Source organism: Panulirus ornatus, chromosome 6 (genome assembly GCF_036320965.1).
Source record: "Panulirus ornatus isolate Po-2019 chromosome 6, ASM3632096v1, whole genome shotgun sequence".
In the NCBI taxonomy this organism is placed as follows: Eukaryota; Metazoa; Arthropoda; class Malacostraca; order Decapoda; family Palinuridae; genus Panulirus; species Panulirus ornatus.
This window is the reverse complement of record NC_092229.1, coordinates 6,269,995-6,286,511: the sequence shown is the minus strand read 5'-3', so window position 1 is coordinate 6,286,511 and position 16,517 is coordinate 6,269,995. Positions and strand designations below refer to the sequence as shown.

At 45.0% G+C, this 16,517-nt stretch overlaps 1 protein-coding gene across 1 annotated transcript in view; it reads left to right on the top strand.

Moving 5' to 3' along the window:
• The window catches only part of LOC139749264 (cell adhesion molecule Dscam2-like), a 468,747-nt gene that overhangs the window by 263,917 nt on the left and 188,313 nt on the right, over window positions 1–16,517 (top strand). Inside the window, 1 exon segment of the mRNA XM_071663001.1 lies at window positions 559–714. Coding sequence (XP_071519102.1) covers window positions 559–714 — 156 coding nt within the window.

Below are 16,517 nucleotides of genomic sequence, written 5' to 3'. Positions count from 1 at the left end.
GCTTATATTATGCTGTAGTCGCACCGATTCCAATATCTTGTCTCACTGCAGTAGAGAGCCACGGACGTCTGTGTTCTCCTGCACTCATTTGTGTATTGTCCCTGCAACAGAGGGGTTTCTGACATGTGTTCTCCCTGCCACAGAAGGTTTCTAAAGTGTTTTCTCCCTGCAACAGAAGGTTAATAACGTGTGTTCTCCTAGCAACAGAGGGTTTCTAACCTGTGTTCTCCCTAAAACAGGTTTCTAACGCGACGTGTGTTCTCCCTGCAACAGAGGGCCCATCAGTGTATCCATTTTCCACGTATCGACACTTACCGACACGTGCGCTCTCCATGTAGCACTGCTACTAACACATACATTTTCTCCTCGCAACAGAGATATACCATCACGTGCACTCACCTCGCAAACAGAGGGGGCCACTGCTGGCGTCCCGACGTACATGCTTCTGTTAGCGAGCACTGCCACCCACACCACCGAACTGTACTAACTTGACTTCCTGCTGGTGCCGGAGGCTTGTCTGTCACATCTCGGGTGCTAACGTGTGCTCTTCCTTCGCAGAGGGTCGCTACCTGATGGTGGGCTGGACGGGAGACCTGCTGGTGAGGGAGGTGACCCGGGAGGACGCCTTCACCGCCTTCACCTGCCGCGTCCGGGATCAGCTGGGAGGCGGGCGGGAGCTGACCTCCCGCTCCCCTGCTAAGATCACCGTACAAGGTCAGTACGCAGGTCATGTGTGTGTGTGCATGTGTGTGTGTGTGTGTGTGTGTGTGTGTGTGTGTGTGTGTGTGTGAGGAGAGGAGCCCCCCCACCCCCCACAGCCACAGGCAGAAGCCCTCATCGAGGTCAGGGCTTTAGGGATCCTCCCACGAGTCCCTAAGACGAGACGAGGTTTAGAGACAAAAAGAATGGCAGGGCTGGCGCGAGGCGCTTCACCTGCGGAGGGAGAGAGAGAGAGAGAGAGAGAGAGAGAGAGAGAGTCTATGCGTTGTTGATGAGTGGTGAAAAAGAGTACACTGAGGAAACATAAAAATATGAAATGTGAACAGAGGTTAAAAGAAATGTATTTCTGTCTACGTTTCTTTTCCGTTTCTATATTGTTAGCGTTTGTGTACACGTATTCTGAATTCATATATATATATATATATATATATATATATATATATATATATATATATATATATATATATATATATATATATATATAACTTGCTACCTGCAATAGTACTTGTAAACTTTGCTCCTATCGCATAAGTATGTTCTTATGTTGTGCCTGTATCTAGCTAGAATGACAACAGATGGGTCCTGATGCTCACATGTGACATCATCACACACCTGATAAGATGGTTCTCATGTCCGTAAAATAAAAAAAAAAAGAAGAAATAACTTCTTTTAGTCGGTCTGAGAAAATGCGGACGTGTGTGTGTGTGTGTGTGTGTGTGTCTCGGCTCACAGTATTGGGAGGTTTCAGATGCAAGTCGGATGGGCTTCAGGACCTGCAGTGTGGGAGGCAGGAACCAAGGTCGTGTGGTGTGGTGGGGAGGGGAGAGAGACACCAGCGTGCAGCCCACATGTTGCATGGTCAGGAGCATGGCAGAATAGAGTCGTAATTTGCTCTGGCATGAAATGCTTTGTAATTGCCTCACTCGAAATGGGTTTGATAATAAGTTTAAAAACGTGGAAGTTGAATGAGTTAACTCCGGAATTAACATTCGCGCAGCCACGTATTTCTTTTTATTTCATCTTTTATTTCTAGACTGTTCATTTAACGAAGAAAATATATATAGTGTTACGCTAATATTTTTCTTTTTCCATCCTCATGCTGTTGCCTCAACTGTCTGCAAGATACATTAAACACACACAGATGACAAGGATGATTCATACGCGTACGGTCTTCGAATTATTCTAACACCTGAAGGAGGCGTTCCATTTTCTTTTTCTTTTATTTTTCTCTTTTTTTTCTTCGATTGGTGGTGATACGCTGACGTTGACAGCCTTTTAACGACCACCCAGGCAACCATCGATGCTGACCTTAAAGCCGGGGTCACCACCCAGGTCAGAGACGAGAGACACGAAGTCGTCATGGTCTTGGCAAATCTCATGGTAGTGGAAGAGCACCACCAGGTACTCCTGCCAGGTACCACCACCAGGTACTCCTGCCAGGTACCACCACCAGGTACTCCTGCCAGGTACCATCACCAGGTACTCCTGCCAGGTACCACCACCAGGTACTGCTGTCAGGTACCACCACCAGGTACTCCTGCCAGGTACCACCACCAGGTACTGCTGCCAGGTACCACCACCAGGTACTCCTGCCAGGTACCACCACCAGGTACTCCTGCCAGGTACCACCACCAGGTACTCCTGCCAGGTACCACCACCAGGTACTCCTGCCAGGTACCACCACCAGGTACTGCTGTCAGGTACCACCACCAGGTACTCCTGCCAGGTACCAGGACCAAGTACTCTTGCCAGGTACCACGACCAGGTACCCCTGCTGCCCATTTGAAAAAACGTGAGACAAAATTATATTACATAGAGGAAGACCATATCTAATCCTAAGGGCGCGTTGTCCGACCACAGACATCAATATGGAATCGAAAGGTAATCTCTCATTCTTCAACTTATATTAATTACATAAGAGGAATGACATTTTTAAGAAACTCAAAAAAGTGAAAAGAAAAAAGAAAGTAATTGTCGTCAAGGACGCCAAGAATTCTCCCCCTGTAATTTTCATTCCCTCATTAATAACTCGTTTTCTTTTTTTTTTTCATTCTTACGTTTTACGTCGGGTATTTACGAGCCTGTGAAAGTTTGACAGACTCGGATGGGAATTCTTTTTTAAAGATTTCTCTCTCTTGATATCGGGAGGTGTGTGTGTGTGTGTGTGTGTGTGTGTGTGTGTGTGTGTACCGGATTGGCTGCCTCGACACAGAACTGGCAGCTCCAAGGATAACGTCTCGAATGTTATTTCAGATCACCTTTGGCGCTTATGTTACACGCCTGGTCCTCTGTGCGCACTTCACCAGAGAGGAAGATCAGAAACATGTTTATTTTTTTGTCTTCATCCTCTGACTCTCGCCCGTCTGAGTGTGTTCTTGGCTGTTGTGATTTCTCTGCCAAATAGATAGATAGATAGATAGATATCTTGCGCCGTAGAGCATCGACATATGAAGCAGATTGAGATGGAAAAGGATTATGATCACTGTGGACATACTCGACGTTAGTTCGGAAACAGATTCGGCGCCGCCTCTGTGGCCTAAGATGTGTTGAGCCGGTGGTTCGAGTCAGCTTCGCTTCTTGACCGAAACGTAGTTCAGATGAAGCTTTTTTTATTTTTTGCTTGGCCAAAACTGGCTTAGGATAATCATCTCTTAACAAATGATTGAACTCTGCTACTCGTAGATAGATAGATAGATAGATAGAGAGAGAGAGAGAGAGAGAGAGAGAGAGAGAGAGAGAGAGAGAGAGAGAGAGTTGCTCACACTATCTCTGGGGCGGGTCGAGCAACGAGCACCAATGCGTGCAGCGAAGCAAATACACATCGAGAGGCGAGATGATTACCCCCTCCTCCTCACTCAGCAGCACAGCCTCTTATACACTGCTGCTACACACAGTCGTACACAGCAGAGGGTATGCGTACACATCCATCACCCACCTTGCGTGTATGTATTCCTCCACACACACACACACACACACACACACACACACTGACAGTGAGCGAAAGTCTGAGCATCTGTATTGCAGTAGGGAAAGTTCAATAGATGGGACCCCAGCTCCTGATACAGGTGTCATATATGTTTGTGTGCGCGTATATATATATATATATATATATATATATATATATATATATATATATATATATATATATATATATATATATATACACATATAATCACCCTCTTCATTACCTGTTACCTGGGCAACCAGGCTTTCTGTTGTCCAAGACCTAGTTAACAAGGCTCCTCATTACTAATGACCTCATTACGATACTCTCATTATCATCAGTAACCCAATCATCAACCAGGCTGGTCGTTACTTATGACCTCGTTAATCAGCTCCCTCACTACCTGTAACCTGGTTAAACATCTTGGTCATCATATGTGGCCTGGATGATCAACCCTAACACTACATGTCACTCGATTAACCGCAATTAGTACAGGTTGTGAGTTCATTAATCAGTTAACTTACATTTTTGTGATTAGGTTAATTGAAGTGTGATCTTTTTTTTTTGTAACGCTTTAAACCACGCTTATACTTCTATTGTTTGTGACCATATTAACCACGGTTTTCGGTTGTTTGTGATCCTCTTAACCACGCGTATCAATTGTTTGTGATCCTCTTAACCGCGGTTGTCTGTTGTTTGTGATCCTCTTAACCACGTGTATCAATTGTTTGTGATCCTCTTAACCTCGCGTATCAATTGTTTGTGATCCCATTAACCGCGGTCGTCTGCTGTTTGTGATCCTCTTAACCACACGTGTATCAATTGTTTGTGATCCTCTTAACCACACGTATCAATTGTCTGTGATCCTCTTAACCACGCGTATCAGTTGTTTGTGATCCTTTGACCTTGGACGTCATGTCAAACTTGGCCATCAAGGTTAATCCAGAAGAACTTCCATAGTGGCTGACTTGTAAGATCCTGGCTAATCGAGGGGACAAGAGCGGATATCTCAAAATCTAATAAACCTGGATAACAGAATCCTTAAACCACATGATACGAAACCGGATAATCAGAGCTGCATGATTCGAACACGGTTAATCACGATTGTATACTTCGAAACCATGTAATCGAAATTATACCAATACGGGTCGGATTAATTAAAACTTCAGACTAGGATCTATGAAGGTATTTAATGAAACAGGGCACTAGTTAATGAAATTGAGCACTAGTTAATGAAAGGGTCACCAGTTAGTGAAATAGGTCACCAGTTAGTGAAACAGGTCACCAGTTAGTGACATAGGTCACCAGTTAGTGAAACAGGTCACCAGTTAGTGACATAGGTCACCAGTTAGTGAAACAGGTCACCAGTTAGTGACATAGGTCACCAGTTAGTGAAATAGGTCACCAGTTAGTGAAACAGGTTACCAGTTTGTGAAATAGGTCACCAGTTAGTGAAACAGGTCACCAGTTAGTGAAACAGGTCACCAGTTAGTGACATAGGTCACCAGTTAGTGAAATAGGTCACCAGTTATTGAAACAGGTCACCAGTTAGTGACATAAGTCACCAGTTAGTGAAACAGGTCACCAGTTAGTGAAATAGGTCACCAGTTAGTGAAACAGGTCACCAGTTAGTGAAACAGGTCACTCGTTAAAGTTAAGCGTGAGCCAGTTTCAGCTGCATTATGATCTTAAGCATTCGAGCTGTTTCAGTAGAACACGAAACATTCTAGGTCTTCATATGAAACGTGATTACGTCATTCTTGATTACCGGGAGCGCTGTGTCAGGTCAGTGGGCGGATGGCTAACAAGGTGTGTGTGTGATTCTCGGGCTGTTGAACAGGTCTCCGGTAGTTATGGACCAGGTATCTGGTAGTTGACCATGTCTCGACCAAGCCTCAGGTCGTTGACCAGGTCACAGGTAGTTGACCAGGTCACAGGCAGTTGACAGGTCACCGTCGGTTAACCAGGTTTCGGGTAATTGACCAGGTGACAAGGCGGGTGACCAGGAAGCATCGGTCTGTCCTTTCCGACGCGCTGTATGCCAAGAGTGGAAAATAATGCGACTGAATTTGTCATTATCCCTTTCCAAATTCGCCTTGTTAGCCTAGACCTGAGGTGTGTGTGCAGCGGTGTAATCATCGTGAGGGTGGGAGGGAAGAGGAGAGAAAGAGAGGATCATCAAGGGAGGGATGGACGATGGCTCACTGTGGTGGAGAGGAGGTGACGACCTGCCATCAGGGAACACCTTCAGGAGTTCTTGCTGCCGTGAACCTCTTCAAGGAACTCTCACTGCCGAATCCACTTCAAGGAACCTCTTCAAGGAACTCTCACTACTGAATCCACTTCAAAGAACCTCTTCAAGGAACTCTCACTGCTGAATCCACTTCAAGGAACCTCTTCAAGGAACTCTCACTCCCGGAACCTCTTCAGGAACTCACACTGCCGGAACCTCTTTAGGAACTCACACTGCCGTAACCTCTTCAAGGAACTCACACTGCCGTAACCTCTTCAGGAACTCTCATTGCTCGAACCTCTTCAAGGAACTCTCGCTGCCGGAACCTCTTCAAGGAACTCACACTGCCGGAACCTCTTTAGGAACTCACACTGCCGTAACCTCTTCAAGGAACACACACTGCCGGAACAAGAAGGTGAAAAGTACCCAGAATTTTGTCCAGACAGGGGTCGACTTCGTGGTGTCCACTGGGGCAAACGTGTGGACTATCCTTTCTAGGGGCAGGCAGGCAGTAGTAAACCCCCCCCCTGGGAAAATACCTTCCCACCACTGAGTATGTTACATGATGTTTTACTCACTTGGTCGTGATGGTAGTTCTGTGGCACCTCAAGGATCAAGATTCACTTTCTTAGTTTTACCGCCACAGGCGACTGGTATTCCTTGAGTGGTAAAGAAAAGAGGATTTCAGAAGGATCTGTATCGGAACTCCTGTAGCCAGATGATAATTACATCAGATGTTACACTATAGCATTACAGTTACAGTATAGTGGTGGAATCACATGAATGATGAGAAAGTTGGGTTATCTTGTTTTGTATCGTGTCTGTCAGCAGGTCTAGTTTCATGGATCTAACTCTCTGGTCTTCGTCTTCGAGTTGAAGTAACTCTTTCTTGCACTGAAATCATCAAACAGTGATTTCCTGTGTATCACACCTTTCAGTGAACAGTGATGCCCACTTTTTATGCCAACTGATAATCTAATTTAAAAGGACAAATGTAGACCAAGTTTTTTTTGGAATGATTTAGCAATTACTGTTTTCTTTTTACCCTCTTTTTTTTTTCTCTCTTCCGCTGATGAATTGATATGATATCTTCACAGAGTCCCTCTTCGATATTTTGTTGTGGTTGTCTCAACCTCCGGAGCGAACGTTTCATCGATCTATTTCGACGACGAAATGTCGATGTCGAGCAGAGTCAACCAACCAGTCCGTCAGTCAGTCAGTTTCTCTCTCTCTCTCTCTCTCTCTCTCTCTCTCTCTCTCTCTCTCTCCTCTTGGTGTCAGTGCCACTCCTCCCGTTCAGTTGGAGACATTCGAGCCACATTCACTTCGCATAGAATGAAGCCTCTTTTAAAGACTTCTGAAATGCGCGCGATTTGGACCGAAGGTTGGTGTGAATCCCACGCATGCGCAGATGGTAAGTTAGTTCTGTGAGTGATCGTATATATATATATATATATATATATATATATATATATATATATATATATATATATATATATATATATATATATATATACATATATATATATATATATATATATATATATATATATATATATATATATATATATATATATATATATATCAACATGTCTTCATCTCTCACAGACAAAAAGATGATACCTCACACACATATATGCAAATATACTGAGACGTTTGAGGTCGGGGATGAGTTCTTTGCGTGCACAACTGAGCCATAGCGATGGTTCAGGGGCCTTCCCCATACAAACCAGGGGCTCAGGACCATACGGTGAAAGTAACATTCAAACACTGGTATAGACAGTGAGCCGAACAGACTCCATCCCGCTGGTGCCATCTGTCGCAAAGGGGAATATGAACTTCTGGGGGTAAATCATGCCTCAGTCGTGTATCAGCGGGATGCTTCTGCCGTCCAATGCTGGTGTTACCTAAAGTGTCCCACGAGCGATCAGTATAACTCAAGAATACTTGAGAATTTGTGATAAACTGTGCTAGCGACTCAGCTCTCAATCTCCTGCTACATTTTCAGAAGGTTCCTCCTGGGTTCTTACAGCGGCATTGGTCCTCATGCTGCCCTCATCATACCTGGCAGGCACAAGTCAGCATATTCAATTTGGAGACTCGGCTCATTTCTTTCTCTTTTTTTTTTTTTAGGTCGGTATATTACCTTTTCATCCGAGATGTGTAATACATCAGTCTTGTGGGGGGGGGGGGAAAGAAATTTTACCCTCAGAGCTTCATCAGTGAGCGCTCGCTTAAACTAGAATGTCAATCTGCGGGAGAGAGAGAGAGAGAGAGAGAGAGAGAGAGAGAGAGAGAGAGAGAGAGAGAGAGAGAGGAAAAAAAAAATTGTAGCTAATTTCGTAGTCTCCACGCATGATAGCTTCAGAGACAACTTTTCAGAGCCATCATTTATTATTTTTTTGTTACGGAAATAAGTTTTTTTTTTTTTCATATATACATCACTCACAATGTACCTTTCCAGGAATTTTTTTCCCCTTTTTTTTTGTCTTTTTTTTTTTTCTCCTCTTGAGCCATTGATGCCATGTCATAAAAGTGGACGGGGCTTGACGTTGTTATTTCCTGATGGTCTCAGGGTAAGGAAGAGGCTGCTGGCTGGCTGTCCATCGTTAGTTTTAAAATGATTATTTGTGTGACCTTCGGAAGTGATCCTTTTTTTCTTTTTTTTCTCAAAGGTTCACCAGATTGGGACAGAGGATGAAGTGGATCCCTTCCTCACTCAGCTCCTGCTGGTCTGTCTATTGTCTCCAGATTGGGACAGAGGATGAAGTGGATCTCTTCTTCCCTCAGCTCCTGCTGGTCTGTCTATTATCTCTTAGATTCGCGTGAATCTCTCAAAGACTCCCGAGCCAGTCATCTAAAGTGATGACTCTTGGTTCGCGTGACTCCCTCAGAGTCTTGAGAGTCCGTCAGTGACTGACAAGTGATACTGATTCGAGGGAGTTCCCTCAGCATCACGAGTCAGTCATATAACGTGATGATACTGATTTAAGTCAGTCAGTCAGTCAATCAGTCAGGGACTGTCGAGCGATACTCAGATGCCAGGTACAATGTACGGTCGCTGAGTCAGTATGTGAGACTCAAAGTCAATTCCTCAGGATTCACGAGTCTCATAGACTCTCATACGTAACTCTATAAGGAAAGAGAGACGCTTAGAACGGATTAACCTGAGTGTTGTACGAAGGGAGATCGAACCCATATAGTCGGGTGTGTGATAAGAGCATACGTCGAGCCTCTGTATGGATTTATTCTGTCCTTAAGTGTCTGTACTTGGGTATTTCACGTAGTAATATGTAAACAACGTGTCCATATAGGTGCGGGTGTCATTACTACGTCAAATCCTCATTCATAGATGCACAAAAGTGATTCGACGACCGTAAACAGTTCCAGATTTTTTTTCGTTTTCTTTTACCATGTTACTACAGTAGCCCTGTGTCTCTTGGATGATCCGGCTGGAAAATGTTTGAATCCTTTGTTCCTTTGTCATAGTTCAGCTGTGAAACAAAAGGCGAAGCTTCTTTTTTTTTTTACGGTCGAATTTTACAGGTCTATTTTTTTTTTTCCTTTATTTTCTGAGAGCGATAGAATAGTTTTTAGTCACGTCATGATGTATGGGGGTTACTATTGAACAGAGTAGAGGATCTAGAAGTAAAGTTTTGTCACAGAGGAACGCGTGAATGATGATAAGACGTACTGGATGTATGACAGTGCCATAGATGTATAGAGTGGTAGAGAAGGGTCGAGTTATGGATGAGCACCGTCGAGAGCGAGCGAGAGAGCGGGATCCACTCGCCCATATGGATGTATTCAGAAGGGAGTGTGGCTGGCAGATCTGATGTATGGCTGGAGGGCGTCTCCTGCTGGTGTAGGGGAGGCAGGCCGGGTGGTTACGCGCTGCCTCCACACACACACACACACACACACAACACGTTACCCTGAGGTGTCCCTGAATAGGAAGGACGCTCCCTCTCTTTGCCTTTCAGCCACGGGAGGAACATCTGGGGGTCCTCGGTGCCTTTTGCAATGGGACGGTCTTCGCGTTCGATCCTCAGTGACCGTAGTGGTCTGTCGTCCTTTCCAGACAAGGAGGGTGACCTGAGTCTGTGTTTTATACAGGCAAGGACAGTGACCTGCGACTGAGTTTTACTGCATACCACGACCTCCCCAGTTCGTTCAAAAATGAGAGGCGGTCTGTACTGCCGCTCGAGGTTTCATCGCATGTCATATGATTTTTATATTTCGGTGCACGAGACTTCCTCGTACACTTGAGGGGCTGTTCTTTCTACAGGTCTACGATGAGAGGTCCAGCTTTTAAAGTCAAGTTGATGCTCTCTTAAATCAAGCTGATGCTGCTCTCTTAAAGTCAAGCTGATGCTCTCTTAAATCAAGCTGATGCTGCTCTCTTAAAGTCAAGCTGATGCTCTCTTAAGTCAAGCTGATGCTCTCTTAAGTCAAGCTGATGCTGCTCTCTTAAAGTCAATCTGACGGTCTCTAAAGTCAAGCTGATGCTGCTCTCTTAAAGTCAAGCTGATGCTCTCTTAAGTCAAGCTGATGGTGCTCCCTTAAAGTCAAGCTGACGGTCTCTTAAGTCAAGCTGATGCTGCTCTCTTAAAGTCAAGCTGATGTTCTCTTAAGTCAAGCTGATGCTGCTCTCTTAAAGTCAAGCTGATGCTCTCTTAAGTCAAGCTGATGCTGCTCTCTTAAAGTCAAGCTGATGCTCTCTTAAGAAAGGCCCATCCTCCTGTTTCTGTGGTGGTAGGGCTTGTGTAGCGGGATATATAAGGGGAAGGGGGGCAGGGATTGTGTTGGTTTCTCACGGAGTGGGGATCGTGTGTGGTTGTGTGGTTACAGCACGAATTTCATCATGTCCGGTCGCGACATAATCGGTAAGAATACAGCGGCTGTAACATCCCAGACCTGAGCGTGGCTCCTGGGACACATCTCGCGTCATGGGATGTAACTTAAGGTCCTCTTGGAAAGGTCAGGCAGTGGGATGAAACACATAGAAGACTTGCTCACTCACTCCGCGTCCACAAACTTTGTCAATCAAATTCACACAAAAAGCTAAAGGGTGAGGTGAGGTGAGGGGGGGTGGACAGATACAACCACCCACGTACCGCACAAGATTACGTGTTTACAGGGACGAGTCTGAAGCCCACAGTGTGTGTGTGTGTGTGTGTGTGTGTGTGTGTGTGTGCATCAGGAAAACGACCGCAATCAGGAGGAGAGAAGGTAAAGTTGAGAATACGGTTTCGAGGCTGGAGCCAGTGCCATAAGTTATGTATGTTTGGCTCGTCCTGCAGGGGCGCCGGCGGGAGTCGAAGCCTGGACCTTGGTTAAAATGGTTTCCCTGTTATTTGAATGTTAGAGGTTGGGGGCCGGCCTCCCAAGAGGGATGGCTCTCTCTCTCTCTCTCTCTCTCTCTCTCTCTCTCTCTCTCTCTCTCTCTCTCTCTCTCTGCTTGTACCCTTCCTCTCTCTTTCTCTCCCTCTCCCTCTCTCATTGCCTCTCTCACCAGGTGAGCGTGAGTGATGGAAGCAGTGGGTTACGATGAGTCGTTCGCCGAGTATGGTGGGGTGGGTTGGGGGAGAGAACGAATCCGAAAGGAGGGGGAACAGAGGAGAGAAAATGGGATGGAGTTATGTGTGCGATGGTGATCTAGGTATAGGGATGGTGGTGTAAATATACTGATGGTGATGTAAGTACAGTGACGGGAGTTGTAGATGACGAAGGTGATGTAGATATAGTGATTTGGTGGTGAAGAAGATGCTATTCCTCATACTTTTATCATATGTTCACAGAACTATCGTTCTTTTGGTGGGGCAAAATTACATTTAATCTGATCTTATACCATCAGCCTCTAACTCACTAAATATGAAATAGCTTTGATGAATACTTAAGCCACTTGAATTCATCTCTTTAAGTCATTCAAAGAGGAGATGAGTTTTTGCCACCGGATCTATCGAAAGACATGATTGCAGGGCTATGAATAACTGTAATGGGAGAGAAAGGCGAATGAAAAGTCGTTCCTTCAAAACTAAGATTGATTACGTGGCCACGAAGCCTTTTTTTTTTTCTAACTTAACCCATCAGACTTTTGTCAGGCCTTATAGAAGACCTTCCCCACACTGCAGCAGATCACAGTGTGAAGCAATATAGGAGGAGAACGAATGGTCCATATCGAGTACAGAAATCGAGATGTGGAGAATCGAGTACAGACATGAGTGATGTGTTCGCCACTTTCCATGTAGTATTGATGGCCCCGTCCCGCGCGTCTGTCTACTTGGAACTGATAACTGTGAATCCAATCGTCCGAACTCCGTCATCCGTCCTGTATTGAGTGGTTTCCGATCCCCATATAAAATGGACGACTGGTCTCTGTCTCTCACCTGATGGTTGGTCTACGCCTCCCCTCACCACCTGATGAGGCTGAGGCATCTTCGCCTATTAACCTACCACCTGATTTCTATGACTTGAACCCACTTTCCCTAACTGAGGTGATGTGAGATATTTCTGACTTGAACCAGCAATGATGTTTTGGTTATATCATGCCGGTGATGTTTGGTTATATCAATCCAATGATGCTTTGGTTATACTATCTCAGTAATGTTTGGATATAGTCCAGTGATGTTTGGTTATATTGTCCCAATGATGTTTGGTTATATTATCCCAGTGATGTTTGGTTATATCATCCCAGTGATGTTTGGTTATATTATCCCAATGATGTTTTGGTTATATTATCCCAGTGATGTTTGGTTATATTATCCCAATGAAGACACCTTGGGATGAAGACACCTTGGGATGAAGACACCTTGGAATGAAGACGCCTTGGAATGAAGACACCTTGGGATGAAGACACCTTGGAATGAAGACACCTTGGGATGAAGACACCTTGGGATGAAGACACCTTGGAATGAAGACACCTTGGGATGAAGACACCTTGGAATGAAGACACCTTGGGATGAAGACACCTTGGAATGAAGACACCTTGGAATGAAGACACCTTGGGATGAAGACACCTTGGGATGAAGACACCTTGGAATGAAGACACCTTGGAATAAACGCACCTTGAAATAAACGCATCTTGGAATGAAGACACCTTGGGATGAAGACACCTTGGAATGAAGACACCTTGGAATGAAGACACCTTGGGATGAAGACACCTTGGAATGAAGACACCTTGGGATGAAGACACCTTGGAATGAAGACACCTTGGAATGAAGACACCTTGGGATGAAGACACCTTGGAATGAAGACACCTTGGAATGAAGACACCTTGGAATGAAGACACCTTGGAATAAACGCACCTTGAAATAAACGCATCTTGGAATGAAGACACCTTGGGATGAAGACACCTTGGGATGAAGACACCTTGGAATAAACGCACCTTGAAATAAACGCATCTTGGAATGAAGACACCTTGGAATGAAGACACCTTGGGATGAAGACACCTTGGAATGAAGACACCTTGGAATGAAGACACCTTGGAATGAAGACACCTTGGGATGAAGACACCTTGGGATGAAGACACCTTGGAATGAAGACACCTTGGAATGAAGACACCTTGGAATGAAGACACCTTGGAATGAAGACACCTTGGAATGAAGACACCTTGGAATGAAGACACCTTGGAATGAAGACACCTTGGGATGAAGACACCTTGGGATGAAGACACCTTGGAATGAAGACGCCTTGGAATGAAGACACCTTGGGATGAAGACACCTTGGAATGAAGACACCTTGGAATGAAGACACCTTGGAATGAAGACACCTTGGAATGAAGACACCTTGGGATGAAGACACCTTGGAATGAAGACACCTTGGAATAAACGCACCTTGAAATAAACGCATCTTGGAATGAAGACACCTTGGAATGAAGACACCTTGGAATGAAGACACCTTGGGATGAAGACACCTTGGAATGAAGACACCTTGGAATGAAGACACCTTGGAATAAACGCACCTTGAAATAAACGCATCTTGGAATGAAGACACCTTGGAATGAAGACACCTTGGGATGAAGACACCTTGGGATGAAGACACCTTGGAATGAAGACGCCTTGGAATGAAGACACCTTGGAATGAAGACACCTTGGAATGAAGACACCTTGGGATGAAGACACCTTGGGATGAAGACACCTTGGGATGAAGACACCTTGGAATGAAGACACCTTGGAATGAAGACACCTTGGGATGAAGACACCTTGGAATGAAGACACCTTGGAATGAAGACACCTTGGAATGAAGACACCTTGGGATGAAGACACCTTGGGATGAAGACACCTTGGGATGAAGACACCTTGGAATGAAGACACCTTGGAATGAAGACACCTTGGAATGAAGACACCTTGGGATGAAGACACCTTGGAATGAAGACACCTTGGAATGAAGACACCTTGGAATGAAGACACCTTGGGATGAAGACACCTTGGAATGAAGACACCTTGGGATGAAGACACCTTGGAATGAAGACACCTTGGGATGAAGACACCTTGGAATGAAGACACCTTGGAATGAAGACACCTTGGGATGAAGACACCTTGGAATGAAGACACCTTGGGATGAAGACACCTTGGAATGAAGACACCTTGGAATGAAGACACCTTGGGATGAAGACACCTTGGAATGAAGACACCTTGGGATGAAGACACCTTGGGATGAAGACACCTTGGAATGAAGACGCCTTGGAATGAAGACACCTTGGAATAAACGCACCTTGAAATAAACGCATCTTGGAATGAAGACACCTTGGAATGAAGACACCTTGGAATGAAGACACCTTGGGATGAAGACACCTTGGGATGAAGACACCTTGGAATAAACGCACCTTGAAATAAACGCATCTTGGAATGAAGACACCTTGGAATGAAGACACCTTGGAATAAACGCACCTTGAAATAAACGCATCTTGGAATGAAGACACCTTGGAATGAAGACGCCTTGGAATGAAGACACCTTGGAATGAAGACACCTTGGAATGAAGACACCTTGGGATGAAGACACCTTGGGATGAAGACACCTTGGAATGAAGACACCTTGGAATGAAGACGCCTTGGAATGAAGACACCTTGGAATGAAGACACCTTGGGATGAAGACACCTTGGAATGAAGACACCTTGGGATGAAGACACCTTGGAATAAACGCACCTTGAAATAAACGCATCTTGGAATGAAGACACCTTGGAATAAACGCACCTTGAAATAAACGCATCTTGGAATGAAGACACCTTGGAATGAAGACACCTTGGAATAAACGCACCTTGAAATAAACGCATCTTGGAATGAAGACACCTTGGGATGAAGACACCTTGGGATGAAGACACCTTGGAATGAAGACACCTTGGAATGAAGACACCTTGGAATGAAGACACCTTGGAATGAAGACACCTTGGAATGAAGACACCTTGGAATGAAGACGCCTTGGAATGAAGACGCCTTGGAATGAAGACACCTTGGAATGAAGACACCTTGGAATGAAGACACCTTGGGATGAAGACACCTTGGAATGAAGACACCTTGGAATGAAGACACCTTGGAATGAAGACACCTTGGGATGAAGACACCTTGGAATGAAGACACCTTGGAATGAAGACACCTTGGGATGAAGACACCTTGGAATGTAGGCACCTTGGAATGAAGACACCTTGGAATGAAGACGCCTTGGAATGAAGACACCTTGGGATGAAGACACCTTGGAATGAAGACACCTTGGAATAAACGCACCTTGAAATAAACGCATCTTGGAATGAAGACTCCTTGGAATGAACATAACTTGGATTGAAGACACCTTGGGATGAAGACACCTTGGAATGAAGACGCCATGGAATGAAGACGCCTTGGAATGAAGACACCTTGGAATGAAGGCGCCATGGAATGTTTGGTGGGTTGTTCATATTCGCTGCCGTTCGTCGAATGGTAATGTTTGATGGTCTCGTGAGTGCCATCTGTTGGCCCCAGACAATCAGCCGAAATGATAACAGACTCCCGTCTGACGTTTTCTACGTCTCGTTTTCTTGTAACGAGAGAGAGAGAGAGAGAGAGAGAGAGAGAGAGAGAGAGAGAGTTAAGTGAGCCTATGTTATGTATCAGATGTGTAGTTATGCTGTGTTTGGACTTGCCCGTGTTGGAATGAAACAGAAGATGGGAAGATATGATTACTGTTTTTTTTTTTCTTTTTTTTTTTTGCTTTCTGTTTGAGTTTGCCGGAAGATTATTACGACGGTGACCTGGCCAAGACAAAACTGGGATGGGGGAAAAACAGTACCATCAGCGCCATGAAATGGAGTTAGTATTATCCACTCGGGTTTCTCGCGATGCCAGTTAGCACTGCACAGTCAGTCACCATCACACCCAGCACTGTACACACAGTGCCACTCACCATGACGCGTCACTGCACTCACTGTCAAGTCACCATCACACTGTACAGTGTCAGCCACACAGACACTCCAGTCCTGAGCATAGTATCACTCACCATCAGTCAGCACTGAGCACAGTGTCAGCTACAGACCGTCAGTCACCACCAGTCAGCCTCAGTGAACACCAATCAGCATCATTCACCACCAGTCACCATCAGTCAGCGTCAGTCACCATCAGGTCACCGCCAGTCAGCGTCAGTCATCA